Source organism: Canis aureus, chromosome 4 (assembly GCF_053574225.1).
Source record: "Canis aureus isolate CA01 chromosome 4, VMU_Caureus_v.1.0, whole genome shotgun sequence".
Classification (NCBI taxonomy): domain Eukaryota; kingdom Metazoa; phylum Chordata; class Mammalia; order Carnivora; family Canidae; genus Canis; species Canis aureus.
Window position 1 is genome coordinate 37,194,705 of NC_135614.1, and position 14,536 is coordinate 37,209,240.

Genomic DNA, 14,536 nt, shown 5'->3' on the forward strand with positions numbered 1-14,536 from the left:
CTCAAAGCAAACAAATCAGCTGAGCTAGGAACATTTACTGCTCAACAAATATCCACATGCTCCTTCACATTCCTCAGTCCCTATAGTTAAGTGGAACATCTGTCCAGTTCTGCCCAACTGGCAATGAGTAGAAACATGTAAGTATGGGGTAGGTCCTTTCAAGGGATGTTTTAGATGATGAGTGCCATCAGCCTGGCTCCTTGAATGACTGCATGGAGCAGAGCTATGTACTCTGCTATGTGCTCATACTCCCAAATCTGTGCTGGACATGCAGTGCAAGCAAGAATTATGCTCTTTTCGTGTGCCATGCCACTGAACTTTGGGGAGTTAATTTGTAACTGCTGTATAACCTATCCTTATCCTGACAAATATATCAGCAACACAAAAGAAGAGCCACTTGAGTGAGACCCCCCCCCAAAAAAAAAATATATAGGTTGGAAGGACAGCACTGGAGCCAGATCTCACTCCTTTCAGCTCCCTTTTTCATGGCCAGATTAGGGTTGAGAGTGTTAAAACAGGTAGTCTTTCTCTCTTTCTCTCTGTTTGTGAATTTAAACTTAATTAATACCAACAGTGTCTTTTTCATATATAAAAAAAAAAAAAACTCCTAAGAAGAAATGGGATAAATGAGATATGAACAAAATTCCAGCAAGGACAAAATAGAAGACTATTTGTGTATGACTACCAAGTTGTTGAAGCTGGGAGATGCGAATCACTGACTGTAATCCACTTTTTGTTTAATTTGAAAATTAAAGAAAAGTATAAAGAAGAGAAATATGCCTAACATTTCACTGCCTGGTTTTAGCCTCTATTGATATTTTAGCATATTAGTTTTCCTTCTATTTCTATGTATATATTCCTACCTATTAAAAGTTATACAAAAAAATACATTCATTTAAAGAATAAAATTAGAACACTGTAGAGAAATTGGGAGTACCCCTTGACCTATACTCCCAGGTACTTGCTTCTCCTCCCCACCATAACCAATACCATTTGTTTATATTGTTCTAGTCTATTTTAAATACATGCACATATAGCCAATGTAAATGTATACACATATAAATTCATAGTAAATATAAAGTACCATTTTGCAGCTCTGCATTTTCCATATCCAGACACTGTGGTCAAGAAAAGCATCATGGAGGGGGAGGCAGAGCAGAAGGCACTCAGATGGGACTCAAAGCCAAGTAAGGCAAATCAGAGATGAATCTTTATTTAACCTACATAAGGTCACAACAATTTCACTTCCAGAAATATCTCCACTGTGACTGATTTTTAGTTAAAAATATCAAAGAGATACTGACTTAGCATATAACAGGAGACAATTCAGACAAAGCAAATGACTGATTCAGAGAGAGACCATGCTCTGGACACATCAGTATAACACTACAAATCTCATTTCCTGGTAGGGGTGGGCAGCCTACTAGTAAATAGATACAACAAATGAATGAGTGAGTAGAAAAAAGTACATAATAAAATACACAGTCAACTTACAAGGTAATTACTCTTTTTCACAGGCCCTTTGGCTTAATTTGGATTCTTCTTTCCAACTCATAAACGTGACCACTGATGGGACAAGTGTCCTTAGAGATGACACAAGATGAATACTGAAGATGGGATTGGTGTTTAGAACCAAATCAGTATTTAGAAACTGGCACCAGTGGAATTTAGAACTCCTGGCTCCAGGGGAGGACACTGAGGGATATAGAAGAGGATGCTCTTTATAAAGCCCCAGTTGGCGAGTGCATGAGACATGCTTGAGCTGTGTGTTGCACGCACACCTGGCTGAGTGGAACAGCCCTGGACCCTCACATCCTCCTGGATCTCTAGGACAATGACAGTGGCAGAAACAGTGCAGCTCCATGACCCCTGTCATTAGCACAAACTTAAAGGTAGCCTAAAGGATATTAGCCTCATCTCCCTGAAGCAGAAGGGGCTGGAAACTGAGTTCAACCATATGGCCAAGAATTCAACCAATCATGCCTATATGATGAAAGCCCAATAAAAACTTTGGATACTGAAGTTTGGGTGAACTTCCCTGGTTGGCAATACTCTTGAGTGTTGCCTGTAAAGGAGGTAACATCATCCACGATTCTACCTGGAGAAGACAACAAGAACTGCATTCGGACACCATCCAGACCTGTGCACATTTTGGCTGGTTCTGATTTTTTGCTGTAATAAAACTCTAATCTTAAGTTTTAAAAAAAGTGACCAAAAGGAACATATGACAGGATTTTTACTTTGAAAAGCTTCAGAGTTAATGGTCCTCAGAGAGCACAATGTATGAAGGAAATTTCTCCTTTTGCCTGTAATGTTCCTTTCCCAGCTTCCCTTCCCCTCCTCCCCTAAGGCTACATTATCAGGAATTTGGGGCAACTTCCCTGTTTAGTAGGACGAGGTGAAGGCAGAGGAAATGGGCACTGCAGCATTCTAGATATTTACTCATCCTTTTTCCTGGCCAAGGAGCCAAATGGCAGCCATTTAAAAAATCTGGAGTTGGGTCCTCATTTATATTTTAAAAGACTTTAGCTGAACTGGGTGATTCCATTTGTATTACATGGGTCCTATGAACACAGAACAATGAAATCTCTTCATAAATGTAACACCACATTTAGGGATCAGGACTAATTGGTTAGGAAAAGACAGACACTTGTACCTTCTTATCACTAGTGGAAATACTGCTCCTTTCCCCTGCCCCAGCCAAGTCAATTAACTGACCCACTAAGGGCTTTAAGACATTTGGAGGGAAAGCAGACGAAGTAGAGAAGTAGAAATTTGAGATAAACATGACTTTTATTTAGTTCAAGACAATGTGTCTTCTAGTCTCTTGAATTTATTGTGGTGATGACCAGAGACTCAAAGCAGAAATCAGATTCCATGGATGAAGTAAGTCCAGGAGAGGCTTATGAAATTCATTTACAGACATGCTGAAAATACCCAAATTGGACATGGGGTACACAGGAAAAACTCCTGCCACCACCTCAGGCCATGAATTTGCATAATTTTCAGAAGAATTTTTATAAAATCTCAGAAGGAACCTGTATGATTTTGATTCAAGTCTATGATACAATGGGACACAGATTCATGAGCCTGTGGTCATAGTTTTACCAAAAATTTTACCAAACTATGGCTTACCAAAGTATCTGAGGAAGGCACCGATCATTTTTGCTAAATGGCAGTTGACCTAAACAATTAGGTAAAAGATGAAAATAGTGTGGAGAAGCTGGACTTATCATCAAATGTCTCTCTTGTGGACTGCCAGGGCTCCCCACTGTGCCCTGTGTTCTACTCTCCCTACAACATTGTAACAACCTGCTATTATAATAACCTGTTGACCTGCAAGTCTCCCTAACATCCTTCCAGCCAACGTCTGTGTCCTGTTTATCTCTGCAACCTCTCTGCCCAACACAGAGGAGATGACCAATCGTATTCATGAAGTGAATCAATGAATGAATGAAGAGTAGAGTGTTCCCTTCTAGAGTAATTAATTCTACCTTGCCTAAATTAAGCCCACTTCTTGACATGTGAGGAAATGAGTGGTTATATTACAGAGCATGCAGACATAAATGATTATCTCATTTAATAATGAGCTGGGACCAATAATAAAAATTGTTTGCCTGTTGTTCCTTAGCTACTGCTCTACCAAGTAGCCCAATCTGTTAACTGATGTTAAAGATCTAATTTAATTAAATCTTGAACAAGTCTTAGAAAACCTAGCGAGAGCACTCTGTTTAATTACCGGCAGAGGGCAAGCACCAATCTTATTCATATGGTCAGTTCAAATTCTTTACAATGAATGTGGGCAATGAAAAACAAAAACAAAAACACAGCCTCTACTGCTATTCAGGCAAGTCTGATGAGCTGTGAATCCAGACCTGCTCTGAAGACAGCAAAGGCAAACAAGCCATGTATCATGTGGTATCAGAGAATGGAAATGAAATGGTAGCTCAGTCCTTCCAAAGAGCTATGCATCATGAGGAACAGGAGAAAATGAACCACAAAAGACAGATTCCTCCTCAAGGAAATGAAATATATTGGGGAAGGCTGGGTGGAAGTGATCCAACATTTAAAGTCTACTGAATGGTCATTCAGAGGCAGCTTAGCAAATTCTACCAGACGCACAATTACTTTGAAATACAGAGAAATTAAAAAAAAAAAAAAAGAAAAGAAATACAGAGAAATTAGTCATGGGTAGGTGTACAGATTCCTGAGGACATTTCCAGTTGAGGAAGAGACACGAGTTCCTCAACATTTTATTACTTAGATATAATGGAAATATAGATCATGTAAAACCTCAAAATTTGAAAGGTAATAAGTGTGATCAGAAAAAAAGGTTGTCTAAGTGCTTTATGAGTATTAATTAACTTTCCTGCATTAGATACTATTCTTATTCCTGCCTCATGGTAGAGTCAATTGAGGCACAGAGAGGTTAGTAAACTTGCTAAAAGGTTCATGGTGACTTGGTATGTCAAGCTGTGACCCCAGATACCTCTAATAGTATTGCCCCATTATGCTGTTTTTGTTTGTTTTTTGGATTTTTTAAAAAAATATTTTATTTATTTATTCATGAAAGACACAGACAGAGAGAGAGAGACAAAGACAAGGCAGAGGGAAAAGCAGGCTCCATGTAGGGAGCCCGATGTGGGAATCGATCCTGGGACCGGGGGATCACACCCTGAGCTGAAGGCAGACATTCAATCACTGAGGCACCCAGGCATCTCTTTTATTCACAAGAGACACACACACAGAGAGGCAGAGACATAGGCAGAGGGAGAAGCAGGCTCCCTAAGGGGAGCCTGATAGAGGACTCAATCCCAGGATTCCAGAATCATGACCTGAGCTAAAGGAAGATGCCCAACCACTGAGCCAACCAGGCACTCTCCATTATGCTATTCTTAACACTAACCTCCAGAGTGGGAGAAAATACTTGCATGAAGGGGGACTGGCTTTTCATCCTCTGCTTGTCACAATCCAGGGCTGTCTTGCACATTAGTAACTCAAGTTTAGAGGAGGAAATTTATTCTAAACTACAATATGTAATTATACCTAAGACCAACATTTCCCTCACAAAACTTGTACCACCAGAATGTGCATGCTAAGAGCAACCACACCTAATTAGGGCATTACTCATAACAACAAGGGAGTGTAACCCAGGAAATTCCAGGTGGTGTCGGCCTCAGTACAAGTACATTTCATCATCTTGCCCTGATAAAGTCTTTGCTGACTGGGATGATTTATACCTGCTGATGCAAGTGTGGAGAATGGTAGCCCATACAGCTGGGGATGGAAAATAAGCTTAGGCATGTGAGTGCAGACAAAATCATGCTCCGATATGAGAGGTTGGAATGCTGGCCTTTCAATTATGACACTAGCCACAAATGAGGACAGGAGTCGATAATGTTCAAAAGTAGTAATTTCTTTCATATTCATAAATCATGGCAACCAAGATAACTTGTGTGTGTGTTTAGAACAGAATGATGTACACATGCTGATCTTCCTGAAGACAGGTTATTGCCAGGTTATTGTCTTTAAAAGTAAGGGAGAAAGCAATGGTGAAGGATGATGTACTTTCCCCCCTAAGTCAACTTTAGCTGTGTGCAGAATTGCCAGTCAGAGCACAGCTAGAAAGCAAGCTGCTAATATTGCCAGGATTGAGAAAGAGAGTATAGTTGGTCTAGTAATTCAAAGTGGAGTTCAGAGGGAATGTTTCTGATTGAAGAATTCATTGCTCTACCCCAGACCAATCACAGATCAAATTCACAGCCAAACAAAGAAGTACTTGTAGGTTCCTGAGAAAGAAACTCTGTCTTTGGACAACTGAGTGTGCTTTAACCATTTTGCCAAACATGACTCCGCTGAAACATGAGCTCCTTTAGCAATGCATGTATTTCCTAAGCAAGTTGTTCTCAAAGCTGCTCTAGGCCACAGAACCATTTGGTATGTTGGGGTGAATGCTGGGAATGACATACTTATAAATACATATACACATATACACACACATGATCATCATAACCGTAATAAATGCAGTAGAGGTGAGGACATTTCGCATTAGACTCATCCAGGTAAGTGAGAGCAGATACTACAGATTTAAAGAAAATTTTATAGAAGAAGCTGCAAAGGGGAAAATTCTATATATTTCTGCCAATTATAAAATATTACTAGCCTATCTTAAAAGAACATTTTAATTGAGCTTGGGGAAGACGTGCATGTCCTGGAGAATGGTTTGAGAATCACTGCACTGATATAATTTTACCATCCACTTAGATTTGTGTTTCCGAGAACAGTGTTCTTTTAAAATCTTACCTGCACACCTCAGCACTTCAAACTACTCCCCTTTTGAGAAGGACTTCATGATCGGAAAGGGATGGAGATTCCCAAGACTAGAGATGCCACAAAACTCTCGGGGCTGCCCTTGGCTCTGTATGCTTGTTTGCATCCCGGCCCCACAACCTGGGGGAAAGACTTGGCTGTGTGGGACCTGGCATGCTCACCCTCCTCCGGAGCCGGTCCCGCTCCTCCCGGATGGCATTCATGGTGGCCTTGGTTCTGTTCAGCTCCTCTTCTTTACTGCACAGCATGGCAGTCAGGCTCTCATTCTCTTCCCTCAGCCCGGCCAGCTCCTTCTCCCAACGAGACCGCTCTTCAGCCAGGTTGGGATACAGGTCCCGGCCAAGTACCCCCTCGATCTCCTCAACTGTCTGAAAAACATAAAGACAAGCCCAGTGGGTTCCCTGGGAGAAGGGGGAAAAAATGGGCAGTATGGGAGTGTGTGACGACAGAGGAGCGGGTTCTAAGGCACTTTCACTGCCAATGGTAATCATGACTACCCACCCCTCCCCCCAATTACCCTTTCCCCATTTTCAGATAATGGCTCCGTCATTCGCCTGGGTCACAGTCTGTGTTTCCAAACAGTCCCCAGAATAAGAACAACATGGTCCCTTCATGGTCCATTTGTCTACCTTTGGCTTTCACGGCCTCATCTACACAAGTGCTGAGGTCCTCCAATGCATGTTCTGGAGTTGGAAAATACATATAACCACACAGCAAGCACCTTAGTGGCCTTTTCATAGTGCAAATGTGAAGTGGCAAACAGCATGCAAGAGCTAAATTGAGGTTTCTCGAATGACAGGCCTCCCATGTTGCAACTCCAGGAGACCAGAAGTCACATTACCATTTCCAGCTTTTAGTGTCACACATCAGAATTCAGGGGTTCAGTCCCAAGATGTGAAAGACAAAAATAAACCTCGGTGACACAGAAAAGATGAAGCTCATTTTGGATGCTTCTGAGGCAGCAGGGATTTAATTAATTAATAAGACAGCTATGAGCTAAAAAGAACAGAATCTTAATAGTACTTGGAGAGTGTTTTTTTTACAAATTCATTTAAAACACCTTATTAATGGAGAGGAGAGATGCATAAAGTTAGGGGAAAAAAAAGAAGTAATTCTGCTTGCTTTCAGAAACTATTCATTCACATCCATTGCCCTTTGGCATAGGAAGCAGAAGCCAACTGATACGGAAAAGATGGATGATTACCATGTAGGGTAGAAGACAGATGTGAGGGGACGTGAGGAGAAACAGGCAGTCTCAAAAATGCAAGAATGTGAGGGGATTACACCCTTGGACTCCCACATTGGTTCCATGAAGTTACCCAAATCTTGCCACGACTTTCCACACATGGGGCTTCATCCTTTCCCTCAGACCTGAGACTCTTAGCCCCTCATCAGTCGATTCAGGTCCACTCCGTTCTTTGCTGGCTGGCAGAAACCCTTGAGCCCCTCCTGCTCTCTCAGTGTCGAGGCTGGGGCTAGCACCTAAGCGGACATTACAACTGAATACAAGGCCTGGGAGACTCCAGCCAAAGAAACACCAGTGGCTGCCGCCCCAAACCACAACAACTTTTTATTTATAATTGAGATGAATAAGATGGAAAACCAGCTGGGTTATCACTGTGAATTATGGTTTACCTTGAGATACCACAGCTCTTTTGTGAAATCCAAGATTCCTGTGGACAGAAACTTGGACCTAGTGTCAAAGACATTTTTCAATAACATGTCATGTTTTCCCTTATGTAGGCTCCTCACAGAGGAGCCTACATAAAGGTTTGAATTGCTAAGCCTAGGCTCCTCAGCTGTGGTGAAGTTATATACAGATAGCAGAGGCTCTGGTATCAATAGGCCTTGGTGTTCCTATTGCTCAGGAGGAGTCAGTGCAGATGCAGCACATTCCTCATCTGTGCTCGCTAAGCACTAAGATGGATGGCTATGCAAGGTATGGCTGAGGCTAGTCCCGTGTGCTCAGGACACATGACTCATTCAGTCCCTCAACTTCCCTCTTGTTAGCACCATGAATTGGTAACTTCTGAACTAATAGTCTAGAGTTAATCCCAGTTAATCCTACAACTCACAAGTGCTGCATGATGGGCCACCCTAAAATGATATGGTACAATACAGGTAGTCTAAGAATTTTCAAGGAAATCCTCATTTCTGATGCAAAGCCAGTGATGATCTTGACTGCTGACATGACTTTTTTTTTTAAAAAAAGATTTTATTTATTTATTCATTCATGAAGGACACAGAGAGAGAGAGGCAGAGACACAAGCAGAGGGAGAAGCAGGCTCCATGCAGGGAGCCCAATGTGGGACTCGATCCCAGGACCCCAGGACCATATCCCAGGCCAGAGGCAGGTGCTAAACCGCTAAGCCACCCAGGGATCCTGACTTTTTTTTTTTTAAAAACATGACGCAGCCCAACACAAATTTATAGGGCTCCTACTTCTCCCTAGTGGTCCAATGTACAGTATGGTTTTCTTAGAAACATTCATTCCTAACAGGTATTTGAGAAAACCATGCTTCAAAGAAGAGAGATCTGATCATTTCCCTCATATGCTCTCAGAGAGCCAGACCAAGGGTGGGAAGCATATACCTTGATGGCCAAGTCACAGTGCTCACTGGCCGTGGTGAGCTGCTCAATGCGCCTGTCCACTTCGGCCACGGAAAGGCTGCAGCTGCTCTTCTTCCTGCAGCAGACAACATTCTCCAGGCCTGTCAGCACTCTCTGCAGCTCTGAGTTCAGGTCACTGCAATTATCTGTGAGTGAATATGGAAACGATGAGTTAAGCAGGCAGGTGGGTTAGGAATGCTCTCTGTTTCACTCAGAAACAGAGGAACCCAGTCGGGTAAGACAGAATGGCAATAGAGCTTGATATTCTTGGCTTTAATGCTATGTGGCCTCATGTCATAGGCTATTGGCACCGTCTCTGAGCCTTAGAGCCAAGGTAAAGCCATTATGAAGGAGTTTCAGACCATAGCCACTTTCTAGACAGCCATGCCACTCTAAATGCTCTAGTCTTTCACTGGAAGGCAGCTGTGTCTCAAATTCTTTGGTACAAACAAGGAAAGGTCTCAGAAGGGAGCTGCTGGGACTTCAGAAACCTTCTGGCCAACCTTCCTCCTTAACCATTCAGATAAGTATAGACTCCAGAAAGACTTTTAGCAAAAATCTCAGAACACTACTAAACAAACAAAACAAAAAGGCCCAGAGTGAACAGAGACACTAGGCATTTTTTAAAAAATAAAAACTATAAGAGATAATTTTTGCCTCCATTGAGCTTATAATCAGGACTATTTTCTGATATGACCAATCAATGTATTATACCATTGCAATTTAACCCACTTTTCCATCAGGGGAAAAGTAAACTATTCTAATAAAGTTCATATTGTTCTCCATGTAAAAGTCTTGTAAACTATTCTAATATTTGATTCTGACTTAAAAATCTGGGTTACTTTTTTAAATGAGAGAGAGTGCATGCAAGAGGCGGGGGGCAGGGTGCAGAAGGAGAGGGAGAGAGAGAATCTTAAGCAGGTTCCATGACCTGGAACTCAATCTCACAACCCTGAGATCATGACCTGAGCCAAAATCAAGAGTTGAATACTTAACTGACTAAGCCACTCAGGTGCAAACCCTGGGTTACTTTTAATTGCTGGATATCTAGGACCTGATCTGGGAAGAAAAATTAATTATAATTTTAGTATGAGCTACAAGTATTTTAGAAGATAATTTTGTTGGGGAAAAAAAAATCCCCTTTAGGTCAAACACAACCTGCTATTTTGGATTACAGCAAGAAGATGCAACTTATAAGCCATCTCTAAAAGTGCATTCCTCCCCTACCTCCAGTCTGTCCCACATGAAAGAAGCTCAGTCTCTTCAATTTCTCTTTGTTCCTTCTCCCTTCTTGTCATAGGTTCCATGCACTAAAACAGTCCATTGCTTTCAGTGCTTATCTTTGGAAGATGTCAAAAAACTCAGTACCACAGAAACAGAATATATCGGTCAACCTTATTTGACTGCCTGGATCTCCAAGTTAACCTGAATCTAGAGAGACGACAGCCAGAGGCTTTCACACCAACCAATGGACACAATTATTCCCCTTCTCTCACATCTGTTCCTTCCCATCTCTGTGAATGACACTACCATCCGCTCAGTTACTCAGGTTACCTGTCAGGCAAGCTCCATTTCCTTTGGCCTCACATCCTAAACCCAATCCATCTTGGGAGTGCAACCTCCAAAATGTATCCCCAAAGGCACCTCTTCTTTCTATCTCTACCGATACCACCACAGTTCAGGCTACCATCATTTCTTCACTGAATCACCTGAACAACCTCCAGCCTCCATTCCCCACAATGCGGCCAAAGTGAGCCTCTCAAGAACATAAGTCAGATGTTACTCCCCTAGCCCAAATCACCTAATGGCTTCCCTCTGTCATTCAGCTTGAGTCCAAACTCCTCACCAGAGTCTGTAAGACTCTGCATGCTCAAGACTGATGATGTTCTCAACCCAGGCTGCACTGTGGAATTTACTATGGAGCTTTTATAAATAACCCATGTCCAAGCCACAGCCCAGACCAATTAAATCACAGCCTCTGGGGGTGGGGCTGGAGCACTGAGAAAAATTTAAAGTTCTTCAGATCACTCTCCTATGCAGTTAGGGTGAGAACAACAGATGCCTCATTTGCCCACCACCTCCTCATTCACCCTACTGCATTCACGAGTCTGACCCCTCCATCCTTGGAGCATGCTAATCTTCTGTCTGCCCCAGGGCTTCTTTTTCCTTTGCTGTTTCCTCTGCCAAGACTGATTTCCACCCAAGTCTCCATTTACTCAAGTATCCGCTCAGATGCCACCTCCTCATCAAACTCTTCCCTATCTAAGGCATGGGGTTTCCAGCTCTCTCCCTGCTCAGGCTCTACCCCATTATCCTATCATCCTCATAGCAATTATCGCTATCTGATCTGACTTATGTGTTTATTATATGTTCTCTGCTGAAATATGAGCTCCAACTAAGAAGAAACTTTGATCCTCCTCACCACTCTATCTCCATCATAGAATAATGTAAGCAATTAAGACTTATTTTCAAGTGGGCAAATATGAAGCTCATATCATGTATTTAAGAGACAGACATACTGGAAACACAGACTGCCAGTAACAGCATGTTTTACATCAACCTTATGTTTTTTGTCGTCATTGCAGACCATTCCCTGAGCTGCTAACAAGTGGTAGACATTCCTTGCTGCAGAAGGCCCTCTAGAGATGGAGTACAGGTGCCCACTAAAAACTCAAGGCAAGGTCCAGGGCATGCAGCTGGAACTGTCTCTCAAGCACATTAATTCTAAGTAATAATCAGAGAAATTTCTCCAAATGGTCATTTACCTTGAGGTGCAAGATTCCTGGTACACTGAGCTGGAGTTAACATACACTTCTGAATTATTTGCATTATTAAGTGTTTATGAGAGGGATGAGGAAGAAAGATGCCTGTGTTCAGCCATTCCATCTGGAGTACCCTAGCACAGCTCCACCTAATATAGTGATCACACTGGGTATAGCTGCTGATGGGCTCTGGTGGCAGGACATGAACTAGGCTGTATGTTGATGATGTTGGGCTATAGGAAACAGGAGGGAGGGTAAATAAGTCTGGCCAGTACTTTTAAATTTAATTTTATTTATTTATTCATGAGAGACACACGGAGACAGGCAGAGACATAGGCAGAGGGAGAAGCAGGCTCCCTGTGATCATGCCCTGAGCCGAAGGCAGAGGCTCAACCACTGAACCAGCCAGGTGCCCCTGGTCAGTACTTCTTTCTCATCACTTAACCAAACAGGTGCTGAGTACTGACCTCAGGTAGAAGCAGGGTACAAAAATGAATAGGAGACTCTCCTCAACCCTGAGAGGCTCACAGATGTACGAGGAAATGCCATAGTCCCTTCTCTTAGCTGTCTACTACCACCCTGGGGAGAGTAACCAGAGAGAACATGGTACTAGTACAGGATAGAGAATCAGGAGATGAGAAGGTTATGTAAATTAATACACAGACTGAAAACAATTGAGCTTCTTCCCTTTGCCCCAAAGAGCACCATTAATGCTTTCTTCGGTCTTAGGAAGCCAAATGTATAAATAAGGCACAGGTTGGATGGTGAGCCCCACATACTCTGGCCTGTTATCCACAGAGGTCTGCACTGTGGTTCTACACAAGACCCTGGTGATCAGGTGACATGTGGCTGTCTTTTATCATTCTTCAGTTTAGGAGGACAAGGTGGCTAGGCTGGCAGAAGCAGCTCTTCTGGGTTCCCCGTCGGAGTGCCACCGCACAGCACCAATCACTCACCACCATTCACTCTGAGCATCAGTGCCACTCCATACAGGGTGGACTTAGCTTTCAGAGTCTGTGGCATATTCCTCTAGATATTGACTTGGCATCAATTCTAAATTCCTTCTCCTGGCCCACAGTGCTCTGCATCATCTGGCCCCTGCCACAAACAAGAGCTTCAACACCCTAGGCTGAGGCAGTGGGTGTCTACACAAAAGGCAAGAGAGATTAAGAGACCAGAAGAGCAGGATAAACTGAGACAGGCACCAAGTATTTCAGACTGTGCAAAAGGTGCCTCATTTACAAATCAAAGCCACAATGAGATATCACCTCACACTCATTAGGATGGCTACTATTTACAACAACAGAGAATAATGTGTTGGCAAGGACATGGAGAGAAACTTAGCATCCCTGTGCCCTACTGGGGGGAATGTAAAATGGTGCAATTGCTGTGAAAAACAGTATGGCAGCTCCTGAAAAATTGGAAATAGAACCTCCCTCCCATCCAGCAATCCCACTTCTCAATCCAATTTCAAAAGAAACTAAGCAAGAATACTGGTTAAGCTTAATTGTCATAGCCATGAATGCCCTCTGACTCTCTTTCCAGATTCTCCTAGTACTTAGGTTTCCCTCAGACAGCAACATAAAAACGCAAGACTCTGGGGTCTCATGAGAAAAATTAACCTGAGCTCTTTTGTCTTGGGCTCCTCAGAAATCTAGCTGGGAGAAGTCATATTAAGAACTGACAGCCAAGGCAGGGCTGCAGACAGACACCGGTGAGTGGCTGTGAGGGAGGCTGAAGACCACTGTGGCCGTGTTGAGTCCAAAGAGGCCAGCTGCTGGCTGCTCCACAGATGGCTGCGGAGAAGCCAGGGCCAGTATTGCCAGACCTGATTTGACAAGAAATAGCCTTAAATTCTAATGACTTTCAAATGTTGACAATCAGTTCAAAACTCTTTTAAAAAACAAAAAATGAAAAGCAAAAATACTGTGCCAGATATCAACTCTTGCCATCCAAATAACATGCATCCTGGGCTGCATGTGGCTAGTCTGTATCCTCTGGTCAAAGGGAGATGCTCATTCCATTCTTGCTTGGTTAGACACATACACTAGTTTTCTTCTTTCTCCCAGAAGACCAACTCAACCTACCCCTTGCATTCCATACAAGAAACTATGCTAGACATGGTTAATTTTGAATCAGGTGTCAGAGGCTATTTGTTCTGGGTTTTTTTTTTTTTTTTTTTGGACCCCCTGTAAAAACCCTAATCCTGATTAAAACATTAGACATTGGAAGCACTCCCTTCATCCACCGGATTCTGAGCTGTGCACCTGCACCAGAATGGACCTGCTCCAAAACACAGTCTCAGTCTCAAGAGTACACAATTCCAGGGCTTCCATTCCAAAGTCAATGGCCATGTGTCTCTGGAAGCCTCTCATTCTCCTCTTCTTAAGGGCTCTTTTTCAAGTTTTACCTTGAAATATCTTTTTCTAGGAACCTTTCCTGATTGCCTATAGGTCTTTAAAAAAAATTCCTTAATATTTTTTTGATTATAGTATAGTTGACACATAATGTTATATTAGTTTCAGGTGTACAACATGGCAATGGGACAAGTCTATATACTATGCTCACAAGTGTAGCTACTGTCACCACACAGCGCTATTATAGTATCATTGACTATATTACCTATGCTGTGCCTTTCATCCCTGTGACTCATTCATCCCATAACTGGAAGCCTGCATTGCCTTCTCCCCTTCACACATTTTGCCCATCCATAGTCTTGTATTTACTTCTTTTTTGCGGCATCACGTTCCCTGTAATTATTAACTGACAAACTGACCCTACTAAGCCCAGCCCTGGGGACAAATGACTGTTTATTAGTCCTTTTGTGTTCCCAG

At 42.6% G+C, this 14,536-nt stretch overlaps 1 protein-coding gene across 13 annotated transcripts in view; it reads right to left on the reverse strand.

Annotated features, from left to right (window-relative positions):
• MCC (MCC regulator of Wnt signaling pathway) overlaps positions 1-14,536 on the reverse strand; it is a 302,034-nt gene that overhangs the window by 86,007 nt on the left and 201,491 nt on the right. For all 13 annotated transcript variants that reach the window (XR_013378031.1, XR_013378032.1, XR_013378029.1 and 10 more), the window contains 2 exons: positions 8,923-9,086; positions 6,492-6,698 (listed from right to left, as the gene is read on the reverse strand). Coding sequence is in view for 9 of the 13 variants with exons in the window: in XM_077895338.1 (XP_077751464.1) it covers positions 6,492-6,698; positions 8,923-9,086 (371 nt within the window). In the remaining 4 variants the exon portion in view is untranslated. The remainder of the gene's footprint in view (positions 1-6,491; positions 6,699-8,922; positions 9,087-14,536) is intronic.